The 12510-nt window shown below is 35.1% G+C and overlaps 2 protein-coding genes across 7 annotated transcripts in view; one reads left to right on the top strand and one right to left on the bottom strand.

Moving 5' to 3' along the window:
- Nucleotides 1-8991, top strand: part of PHC3 (polyhomeotic homolog 3) — an 87178-nt gene extending 78187 nt beyond the window's left edge. For 4 of the 5 annotated variants that reach the window (XM_060099113.1, XM_060099115.1, XM_060099114.1 and 1 more), the window contains one exon: nucleotides 108-5257. In XM_060099113.1, the coding sequence (XP_059955096.1) occupies nucleotides 108-262 (155 nt within the window). In that variant the 3' untranslated portion in view covers nucleotides 263-5257. Of the gene's footprint in view, nucleotides 1-107; nucleotides 5258-7149 lie in introns of those variants that run through there. The other variant, XR_009532592.1, reaches the window with a different exon arrangement.
- Nucleotides 8992-9763: 772 nt separating this feature from the next.
- GPR160 (G protein-coupled receptor 160) overlaps nucleotides 9764-12510 on the bottom strand; it is a 37370-nt gene continuing 34623 nt past the window's right edge. For both annotated transcript variants that reach the window (XM_060099119.1, XM_060099121.1), the window contains one exon: nucleotides 9764-11731. In XM_060099119.1, coding sequence (XP_059955102.1) covers nucleotides 10648-11664 — 1017 coding nt within the window. In that variant the 5' untranslated portion in view covers nucleotides 11665-11731 and the 3' untranslated portion in view covers nucleotides 9764-10647. The remainder of the gene's footprint in view (nucleotides 11732-12510) is intronic.

The raw sequence follows: 12510 nt of genomic DNA, 5'->3' as shown, positions 1-12510 counted from the left end.
CTGTATTTCAGATACTCAGACCCAGTGAGAGCATAATTGTGACTGTTAGGAGTAACCTCTGATTGTTGTGTATTAATTTTAATATCCTTCCTCTGATGAAATTCTAGGCTGCCAGGATATCGCAGATGAGTTCAGAGCACAGGAGATTGATGGACAGGCTCTTCTCTTGCTAAAAGAAGACCATCTTATGAGTGCAATGAATATCAAGCTAGGCCCGGCCCTAAAGATCTGTGCACGCATCAACTCTCTGAAGGAATCTTAACGGGATCATGAGGCTTTGAAATAACAGCAGTTTTATTCTTAAACAAACTTGTAAGGTAAAGGCTCAAGTTGGCCTACAATATTATCACTTACTGTGATGGATAGCCAGGCACATTGGGATCTCTGCATTAAGGCTGACATTTCTTCTACAGATAAAATAATTCATTATATTGATACATTTTCATAATTAGCTAACATTGGTGAATTAATTTTACAGGTTACACACAACATTGAAAGACTTGTTATAGAGGGCCATGATATTTTTCAAAGTGTTTTACTAGATAATTTTTTTAAAGGTGATGTTTATCATTAATATAAAAAATCCTTTTGAAAGTAATTTAATGATTTACATTTCTCCTCTTTTGATTCGGTTTTCTTATACACTTTTCTACCCTATAATTTTTCTATGGGTTTTCGTGAGAGATATAATTTAGGAGTGATTTAGGAATAATTTTGGAGTCCAGTGACTGGAATTGTATGCAGTGAGATATCACTGTATGTTTTAAAAAACATGTCTTTTAGACAATTGCTTTGCCTATAAAAAGGATTGTATTCTAGCATGAATAATACTGATCTGGAAGTTAGAAGATTTGGTTTCTATTCCAAACTTGACCAAGAATTTGGTGTGACTGAGGAAGTTAGTTTTCCTCTTAGTTTTTGTTCTTTTAGAGCAGTGGTTCTCAACAGAGGTCAGTTTTGTTCCGCAGGGGACATTTGAAAATGTCAAGGGACATTTTGGTTGTCATAGCTTAGGGGTTGCGGGGGGTGGGTTGCTGTTGGTATCTGACGCGTGGACAGGGATGTCGCTAAATATCCTACAATGCACAGGGCAGCCCTCTACAGCAAAGAGTTATCTGGTCCAAAATGTCAGTAGTGCCAAGGTTGAGAAACCGTAACATAGGAGGGGTAAATGTTGGTCTTTTTCACCCAGAGGGATATTTTGAGAAAAAAAATTTTAAAAGGGAGGTAATAAGGAATACGTTGTACAATGGAAGTATTTCAGATAGCATTAATGTTCTGCTAGAGTATTTTTCCCAGTTTTATGCATTCTAGAAAAAGGGGGAAAATCTGCCTGTAAAATGAGGACTAGCATACTTAGAATTTTGACTCTCAGTATTGAGTCATAATAACAATTATCTTTCATATCTCTCTGCACTGATGAAGGCATAATATGATTACGCCTTATGAACCAGTGCACAGCCTTTGCTGGCAGGGCGATACTTTGTAGTGGCTATGTGGTTGGTCTTTGGATTTTTCTAGTGTTGAAAAAGCTGGATCTAGCTAGAATGCACATTCCTTTTTCCTTGACTAAATCCTTGTATGCTTCCTGCAGAGCAGTTATCCAACTGATCTCTCTTGGATACTTGGATCTAATTTTGTACGTACATGTTTCAGGGAAAAAAAATTTTAAAGCAAAACCTTTCATTGAACAATTAGTGTTCTGTTAGAATTATGGCACTAAAAATTGTGGCAGGCCTGTGAACTTTATAGTCCTGGACATCAAAAATGTTTTAATCTTTTTTTAATCTTATCTTTACCATACAATGGAAATGTTTTAATAATTGAAGGAACATACACAGATATTTGGCAGAAGTTCAGTAAGTGAGGAAGAGTCCATGGGTTTCAGTCATTGTCACTGATCTTTTAAAAAAGATTGTTACGCTAGTAGAAGACTAAAGATGTCATTAAAGACATCACAGATATTTATCTTTTGGCTTTGTGTACATTAGAGAATGTTGATTATTTTTATACAAAAATACAGCGGGTAATTTTTTTAACCTTTAGATGCCTCTTGTTTGAATGTATGCTTCGTGGGATTCTTTTGTGTAGTAATGTTTAAAAAAAAAGACATTTACTGATAGTTATGTGTAGGATTAGAATATGTAATATAGTGTAAGGCTCATGTTCCAGACCTACAATAGCTTGTAGTCTATGTCACATATTTCTGTATATCACATTTTTAATTATTGGATTACAGTTTCAAGGAAAGGTAGGTACTCTACAGTTAATTTTCATTTATTAGCAGTTAATCATTATGACAGAGTTGTCATATGCTTTGACTTTTCCCCTTATCTTGTAATTTCAGAACACAAGTATAGGTTAAGCATTAGTAGGAGATGGTCCACTGTATGAGGGCTGAAGGGCACAATGGAAAATCTCCCCTGGAATTAAAACTTTGTCACAGATGATCCACAAACAATTCATACAGAATTGATTCTTTGGGGATAGACTCCCCTGGCAATAATGATTACCTCCCATAACTATATTATCTATATATAGCCTTTAAGGTATTAACTTGGAACTGTGGTCCCTCTTCTGATATCAGTCATTATGTACTTACTGAAAGACCCTGTGCGTAGCACTGTGTTAAGTATCCGAGAAAGCTTACAAGAGGGGTTTCCATTGGAGAGCACCTTATAATCCTAAATCTTATAATAATCTTAAGAACAGTCCAGATCTTCTGTTGTCCCTACTCAAAACATACCCAGAAAATATACTTGCTTTTTTCAAGTTATTTTATTTAGAAATGGCTCATTGGCTTTTAACTAGTAGTTTTCCCATTGATGCAGCTGTTTCTTTCTGGGTGATTTAACTATCTGAATTTCAAAATTTCAGTTATGTATAATGTATATAGATGATAACACTGGGTGTCCACTTCTCTCCTGAGCTTAAAGCACAGTTTTAGTATGAAATAGGTGGGGAGAGTGCTGTCATTTTCATTTTCCTTCATATTACTAGTTGTTTTAGGATTTTGATTGAGGAGAGGGAATGACAAGCAGAAAAGGGTAGGTACATGGGAAGTTCTTCCTACTTTTGCTACCTAAGTTTGCATTTTCTGACTTCTTTATACTGATGCACTCTTTTCCCATTGAGGAAGAAAATCCCTACAAGTTTGAAATTTTATTTGCTTTAAGCCATGTGTTCCTAAGAAAGTACACAGAGAGCTGGTTTATAAAAGTTGTTTCTTACATGATGTGCATTTTCATCAAGCCTTGTGTAGGCATGTGTCTGACACAGCTGTGCAGCTTTGATATATAATCAGTGTAAGAGTGCTGTCCCACAAGCTGTCACTTTTTAAGTGGCTGGTAATTTTTCCATGATGGTACTTTTAATTTGCTGGCACATCCTCTAAACAGACATTTTTTTAAAGTCCCAGTTTAAGGGCATCCCCTCAATAGAGAATGGGGAATAGAAGGAAAGAAATATTAGTGAAGGAGCTTGAGAATGGTGGAGAAGCAGACAAGAGACCTGGCACTTTGTTAGTTTATCCCACTTCAGCGCTGAACAAATTTCTGCACTTTTGAAGTTAATATTCATGTTTTACCTAGTTCCAAATAGAAATTATTTTTTGTAGGTAGCCCACTTTATTTTAATTTTTGACATAGTTTATCTTCCCATATCCAGTGTAATATTATAGTCAAACATTTATTCAAATACCAGTCTTGGATTGAAATCTGTCCAAGTGCCCCATATCACTGGCTTGTTCAAGTAAATGTTATAAAGTCCCATTATTTGCATTTGCAGGGTTTTGGTACCACCATGGCACAAGTATGGTAAGGAGGCAATATATAGATTGAGTATAGTCTTAGGCTGTGTTTGCATGTGTGTAAACAGTCTTGGAAAGAATAAACTATTGCACATATATGGGAATGATGCTATCCTCATAGCCATATCGAGTGGAAGAAATCCCTGGCTAGACACACTGTTAAAACATTTCAAAGATATATTTTCGACCAGAACAGCCTGGTTATATTTTGTGGTTTGAAGATTCTCACCCTTAGTGAATGGCAGGAACTCATGCTGCCTCTGGGAAGTGGGCATTGAGCATTACTGCCTATAGGATGAAAGAGCCTCACTCCCCTTACCTCCTCAAGCCCCAGGGAAACTGCGTGAAAACTTTCTTCTTAGAGAGACCTTTGCCTGAAAATCCCTACAGAGGACTTTGTAGTAGGGTTAATTTTAGGGAGGTAACTGGGGCAGGAATTTCTAATACCTAACAGTCATGTCTTCGTAAACCCTCTGGGCAGTGGAAACTGGCTGGCTATTTATGTACAATGTTTGCTCAGTCTGTTTCCTTTGCAGGACATGTAACTATAACGGGGCCTTGGGGAAGGTTTTCTAGGGGAAAGGACAGGGAAGTGGAGGAGGAGACAAACGGGGAAAAGCATTCCAGACCCAAGAGGATAATATGGTTAACTGAGTGAGGTTGTATAGTATAGATTTGGCCATCAGTAGTTCAGAATAATAAATTGTAATGGTTGGGTCCCAGTTATAGCAATAAACAGAGTATAGTTTTTTTTATGTCAAGATTTACCTGTAATCAAACTCATTCTTTTACTCTCTTTATCAAGATTTTCTGCCCTTAGGAGCATATTAATAGTTCCAATGATACATAAATTGGTGATTTTTGACTTCTGAAAAAGGTGACAATTATTATAGGTGGAGAATATTTGTCAAGAACTCAAAGGTTAATTGTTATAACTGAGTTATCAGAATTATATAGAGAGAGTATCCATTGTCAGATACTACAGTTGAATCAACCTTGTGGATTGTTACAAAGAAAGGCATTTTTAAGATTTTTAAGATAGGGTTTTGTTAGGTTGTGTCTCAGTCTAAGAGTTGGATGACTCAGAGCTATAGGGTTCTGTTTATTAGCGTGGATTTCAGTAAACACAAGCCTACCTCTATTTGATGCACAGTAGTGTGGATCATGAAATGAACTGTTTAATCTACATTCATCAATATTGGTATTTTCTGAATCTGTTTAGAGCATTTGATTTCATCTTAAGAATTGTGATTCAATTAAATAAGCACAAATACAATATTAGGGAAAGTAAATATGCAATCTTACTAAAATTTAATTTCGACCTATTATAAGCTGTACATCTTAAAAAAATTCTTTGGGAAGATATTCCTCTTTTGTTAGAAGTTCATAAAATGTATCATTATATAGTTTCCCTCATAGCACTAATATAAGCCATTTCTTCAATAAAAAAATGTTGAAAATTATATTATCTTCTTTGGAAAAAGTTTCCTAAATTTTTAAAAATTATAAAGTTTTACATATTATTTTTCAGAGCTTATTTAATCTACTTTAAAATAATACTATGGTAAAGGTGTTTTTTTGGAAGTTGTAAAGCACTAACACAAATATAATTTTTACCATCATATTCCAGAGCAAAACGTCTGGCTTTTCCTGAACTTTCACTTTAGTACACGTACATGAGAAGGGAGACCTGCCTTCCTTCTCAGATCCGAAGCTCAGCTTCTCTAATGAAAACTCTCCCATTCTGCTCTACGACATGAACACACACCTCTGAAGTGCCATGTTCATGGGAGCTTTGGGAAATGTTTTCCACAAATGTTTCTTTTTTTTCCCTTTGTATAGCTTGTGAACATTTAATTTTACTTAAAGGTGACAATTTCAACCTCCGACATTAGAGAAGAGGTACATTTAAAAAGTATTTTTTTCTACTGCCTTTGAAAAGTACAGTTGCTCTCAGTGATATTGGTGGCGTCGGTATGAATCCATAGAAAAAGAAAACCTGTGTGTAAAGGTCTTAAAATGTATTGTTTAAAAGAAGTAATAAATGAATTTTAATTTGGAAAAAAGAAATCTATATAAATTTAAAGCACTATTCTAACATGGTATAGTTTTAAATGTAAGAGTAAAAAAAGTAAGTCCTTTTAGACCACCTATTTAAATTCACTCCAGTACTTAAGGATGGATAGTAGCCGTCTTATTGACTTAAAAGTTATACTTTAGGGACTGTTATCAGTGTTAAATCCTTGATTTTGTGGAGCTTTAATTGATGGAGGTGAAAAATTTGGGGTTTATAAGAGCGGTGGGGAATGGTAGTGAAACGAACATCAACATATTTTAGAAAAAGGAACTTTTTTAGTCTTGCCTCAAGCAAACCAGATGTATCCATTGCTTAAAATCTTTTAGAATGCTTATGTTAAAGCCATAATTTTGTTTTAGGTAGTACTAAATACTTCAATAGTAAATAAGAGATGCACATAATCATTAAATTAACATAAATGAAGATAAAACACTGGCTGGGAGACTGGGGTTTTACTTCTAGTTGGTGAATTAGCTGTGTGACACCTTAGGCCATTACTTAGCTTTTAACCTGTTTCCTCTTCTGAATATACAGCATGGAGCCTGTACTACTCAAAATGTTGATTTTGTTTAAAATCATCTTTAAGCTATATAAAACTACGATTCTAGGCCACATAATGGGGTATTTTTTAAAGTTGCTCCTACTTAATTCTCTTTTATCTTAATTCTCTTAATTTCCTTTCTTAATGGTTCATTTCACACTTAAGAGCCTTTGCTAAAAGATAATTATTTATTAAGCATCCGTTTCCTGGGTCACCCACAGTCTTTGTTATCCTAAGGATTAAGGTAGAAAATTCACACAGATGAGCAAATGAGGACGTTTTTCTAAACGCTTCTTGCTAAACCACTGAACATATGAACACATCTGAGCATTGTCATTCATTCATTTAGCAAACCATTTGAACATTTACTGTGCAGTGTGTGGTATACTTAAGGAACTAGTAATAAATAAACAGAATCCTCTCTTCCCCCCATTTTTGACTGTGGCTTGAACAAACATGGATGTAATTATTATTACTTAATGTACTGAATGTAAAGTTGGAACTGAGAGGGAATTTTTATGCACTGGGTGAAGGATTAGGCTAGGTGATATCTAAGGGATCTGAGTGAATCACATCATAATTCCTATAACACATTTTGCATACTAATCCATATATCTGATTAGGTTACAAAATTAAAGGTACCTAATATTAGGATTTACATTTTGAAACTGTTGTGACAGCCCATATTTCTCAGAATTATTTTGACACTTGAATCTATTCCAGAGGTGTTGCTATATGCAGGGTGTGTGACAGAATAATACAAAGAAGCTGGTGCTGATTTACTCTACATTTTGAACTACACCCAGTATTGACAGTGCAGTAACTTTTGAAAACTGAAAAATCTCAGAAGAGCTTGCTGAACAGGTTTGGTTTTTATTTTGTTTTTGTCTTTTTAAAGCAAGAAAGATTACATAAAATTTTACTATTATCACAAATATCTACTTTTTAGAAAGCACTCATATATTGCATAGTAAAAGGGTTTCCTTTAAAATGCAGAACCGGTAAGCAGTAAAACAGTTTTGTGCTTGGAGCTTGAATTTACAAGTATTTGGGGAGTAAATATAGAATGGGAGAATTGATTAACTGGGAAGAAGGTCCCTTACAACCCGAGGATTCTGTGAATTACACTGTGATTTCCTATTGACACAACTTTACATATTAATATCACTTGATACTAACCTTCCCCATAAAGATACAAAATGAAAATATATTAAAAAGATCTTTTATGTATCATAGTCACAGCTTTTTAAAGCAGGAAAATGTCCAAATACGTGTTAGACTAGAATCTATAATAAAGTGTTTGTAAACAGGAACACTAACATCCAAGTGACCAGATAGTCTGGGTTTAAAAAATTTTTTCCATGGTACTGGTTAAAACTTTTAAAATATTTTAACTTACGTAATTTTTCAAATATTTTTGCTGTTAAAATATCTATTACATAAATACTTTTTGTATATGTATTCTGAATTTTTAAAAAATCAGTGGGAGTGTGCAAAGATGGTATAATTTTGGACATCTGATTTCTAAGACATTTAAGTAGATTCCCAATCACCTCATTAAAAAGCTTGGTCTTTCTGTTTTTTCCATAGGAAAAACAAAGTCAAAGTAAGCTCCAGAAAACTCCTCCAAGTAAGGGGGTGAGCGTATGGTGTAGGTTGGAGTTGTAGACAGCAGTGTGCAGGATGGATATTGACACTGGTGTCAGGCATTCCAAGCCTCTTTGTTGAATTAGTGCTTTTTGTCTGCTTGCTTAGTGAAAACATTTTTTGCTGTTGACTTAACAAAGGCAAATTGTGATAAACTTTTTAAAATTTTTATTTTTGATGCCTTATGCACATGTTAACTGATTTTTTAATTCCTCCTTTTGCTTCCTCCCATTGTTCTAATTAAATCGGACTTTCATATTATTAAAACCTCAAACACTGACCCAACCAGGATGAACAAAGCATCACCAAGGGGAAAGAAAACATTTTTTTATCTTTACAAAAAACAAATCTTAAGATTATATATAGATGTATTCTTTATGTTGGATATTGTACTAGAGTCCTCCTTGCAGGGAATGAAATAGTTTTAGCACTCTTAGCATTAGCGTTCCTAGATGGTGTCTATAGCTACAGTTTTAAAATGTATAACCTGACAATGAAGTTAATTTTGCATTATAAGAGCACACCATGATCTATGTAAAAAGATTGTCCATTTGGTGTATTTTTTTAAAAAAGAGCAAGCACTTTCATATTAACAGTAGCATGTGTATGAATTTTAGATTTTCCTATTTGTTGTGTCTGTATTCAGTGAAGTAAAATTGAACATTTCAAATGTTTGTTGATGGCAACATTAACTGTTAAATTAAAGCACCTTATACTCTGCTGCTTAAACTTGCTTGTAATTGCACCTGTTACCTGCACATTTTCACATAGAATATTGTTGTAACATTGCTTCATGTGGGTCTGGATGGAAGGTTAGTGGGCCTACAGGATCATTTATTTATATTGTTTATATTACAATAATATATTGTAGACCAGTTGTAAGTTCATTTCTTTACAAATAAAAGCCTCTTCCATTTGGCTGGTCAACTGAATACTTTTTTTTCCTTTAAGCTTGTGAGGCATGGGGCATCTTCTAAGTAAACAAACAGCTTAGAGGGGCTTGAAATAGTTATACATTATCCAGGTTTAAAATCTGCAGAGAGGATAAGTCTTTGCTAATTAAGTAAAATATATTCTTAAGTATCTCATATTCCACATATGGCCCATTAGAAAGCCAATACATTCAGAAGAAAAGTAACACAGAGAAGTAGAGCCGGTTTGTACATTGACAAATCAGATGGGATCTGTGTGGCTTAACTCGCAGAGTGATTTCAGATGTTTCTGCCCTTTACATTGCTCCACTCCAGGAGTTCTCAACCGGGAACAGTTTTGCCCACTGAGGGGAGTATGGCAGTCTCTGGAGACATTTTGATTGTAGTGACTGGGAAAGGAGGTTCTACTGGCACCTAGTGGATAGAAGGCAGAGATGTTGCCAAACATGCTGCAGCACACAGCACAGCTCCCCCAGTGAAGGGTTATGCAACAGAAAACGTCAGTAGAGCTGAGGGTGAGAAACCCTACCTTCACACCGTGGTACGTCGCCAATATGATTATGGGTTGTCATGCAAATATATGACAGATGATAAGTTACAACTGAAGATGGCTCTGTTACATCAGGGAAGAGACCTAGTCACCACTCCCAGTTCTGTAAGGTGAGCAACCAAAACTTTTCTTTTAGGAATATTTGCACTAAGAACAGAGATATATATTTTTTAATTAGCTGAATTTATTTTTTTTCATTTACCATTTTAACCACTTTATTTTTTTTAAAGAATTTATTTATTTATTTATTTATTGGCTGCGTTGGGTCTTCATTGCTGCATGCGGGCTTTCTCTCTAGCTGCGGCAAGCAGGGGCTACTCTTCGTTGTGGTGCACGGGCTTCTCATCGCGGTGGCTTCTCTTGCTGTGGAGCACGGGCTCTAGGCGTGCGGGCGTGCGGGCTTAAGTAGCTGCCTCACATGGGCTCAGTAGTTGAGGCACGTGGGCCCTAGAGTGCACAGGCTGCAGTAGTTGCAGCCCACGGGCTCTAGGGTGCGCAGGCTTCAGTAGTTGTGGCTCGCGGGCTCTAGAGCGCAGTAGTTGTGGCACACTGGCTTAGTTCTTCCGCGGCATGTGGGATCGTCCCGGACCAGGGCTCAAACCCGTGTCCCCTGCATTGGCAGGCGGATTCTTAACCACTGCGCCACCAGGGAAGTCCTAAAATTAGCTAAATTTAAATTACACTAATCTTTCCGCTTATGTTAAAGAATATTTATACCAAATTATTTAAAGAAAACAATCTTGATTTTCTTGCTCTAAGTGTAATAAAAATGTTTATTTAAATCTGAAAAGTTGGCAGTGAATCGCAGATTTACCTAACAGTTTGTATCCAGTAGTCTTCTGGGTAACACAAATATCAGTATGGTCAACAGGTATAAATATTTCTTATTGGAAGTATTTTGTTAAAAAAAAAAACCTAATAAATAATATCACAATCCCAAAAAGACACATTCTGAAAAGGTATGGAAGTTTGGGATGCGGGGGAGAGCTTTCAGTTCAGTTCATTCTTTATATGTCCCAAGGCATCATTCTTTCCCATTTGTAAAATTATAATGCTTGTAGCTGTTAGTTTTAATTTTAACATGGCAACATGTCAACAAATTATTACTGATATAGGCTTTTCAATTTGCTCAAGATTATGAATTGTAAGTGGAATGAAGCAGCATTTCCAGTTGACAAATGGATCCACAGGTAATGCCATGTTTCTAAAATTAAGTGTGTGACAATTAAACCAAAAAACTGTAGCAATGAGAAAACTATTGACAAAGTACAACCATGGAATGTTCATCTCAATGTACGCTGGAATCTGTACTTTAAGTAAAAGGATAATTATTTGAAGTAGTACAAATGGTAACCAGGTACCAAGAAAACAGATAATCAACTTGGGCAAGAGTGTTTTTTTAGAGCTCGCAGTATAACTAGAGTGGGATGAAAAGGGAAAATATAGGACAGTCTCATTCATATAGGAAGTTATCCTAACAGCCTGTACCAAGGTAATAACTTCTGACCAAGAGGTTATAAAAGCCATAAATAAAATTATCACCATGGAAAATGACAGCCAGTAACTCTGAATGCTAATGTAGAAAGGACACTGATAAGAATAAACATTCTGTGCCTTCAGGCTTTGGTAGATAGCTGGATCTCCCAAAACATAAGTAAGGACTGAAATCCAAATTAAAATAACTGCAAAGAAATAAAATACTTTTTGACACTTAAATGGAAGCTTGGTGGCTTTAGAGAAATTCAGGTAATAATCTATACAAGCTATCAGAAAAACTGGATAATGCAAAAAGCCGTAAGTAAAAGAAATAATTTGGGTAAATAGGCAGATGTGGTATTTAGTAAACCTAATGCCTAAAAGTACAAAGTCCCTGAAATAGGATATAATGGAAATATTCACCAAAAGTAGAAGATCAGTAAATGCTAGTGAAATGCAAAAATATTCCATAAAATTTTGATGGGTGTTTTTTCTTCTCATTCCTAGTGTGAGGATATTTAATAATATTTTCCCAAGTGTAATCAAGAATAACAGACAGTTACCATCTAGGGGCTGATTTGTTTGATGTAGCTGGTACTGAAAAGAGCAGTTCTCTGAAGTAAGAGCAGTCATTTTTTTTCAGCTCAATTTCAAAGGCCTGCTGCTACAATAAGACAGTGCTTCACTTTATTTTCCATCCCTGCAAAGAAAAGTGAAAAGAAAACCTTGATGTTATCTTGATGCTATCACTGTTTTAAAACTTTACAAAGCAAGCACCTCATCTCAAAAATCTATTTTAATCCAATCATTTCCCCAAATAAACATATTTCTCATACTTATAGAATACAGAATATGATCAAGAAGAATTAATGTGTACACTCTCGTCATTCTTTGAGACCCAGATGGTCCAGAACTCTCAGATCTATAACCAAACTGTTTTATATAAATTACTAACTTCTACATAAGCACAGGTTTTAATAACTTGTTGAAAAAAGGTAGAAAAACACTTGTATCTACCAGAGCCAAAATATAGGCTTCATATAGCTGATTCACTTTGCTGTACAGCAGAAACTAACACAACATTATAAAGCAACTATACTCCAATAAGAATTAATTTTAAAAAATGACTGAAACACTCTTAGAAATACATCTACTATAAAAACAAGCCATGTTTTATGTCATCCAATTTTATAACTGAAGAACTGGGAATAATTCAGAAAAAAGGCATAGAAACTGTGTAGCTCTAGAAAGAGGATCTAGGATACCTGATTTTCACTCCCTTACTCTCCTAGAAAGAGAACAGTTCCCTGGAAATAAAAACTGAGATCCTTTTTTCCAAAAAACTGGAAGGTTCCTGCATTAAGTCATGACATAATCATGAGATCATTCTACTATTAACTATGTTGTGAATAAGATACCACATTGATGGTTTGAATTTTCTCCTTTGGAAAAAAAAACATTTAGTAAGTTTGACTTCTA

Source organism: Mesoplodon densirostris, chromosome 5 (genome assembly GCF_025265405.1).
Source record: "Mesoplodon densirostris isolate mMesDen1 chromosome 5, mMesDen1 primary haplotype, whole genome shotgun sequence".
Lineage (NCBI taxonomy): Eukaryota > Metazoa > Chordata > Mammalia > Artiodactyla > Ziphiidae > Mesoplodon > Mesoplodon densirostris.
This window is presented reverse-complemented; position numbering and strand designations above follow the sequence as displayed.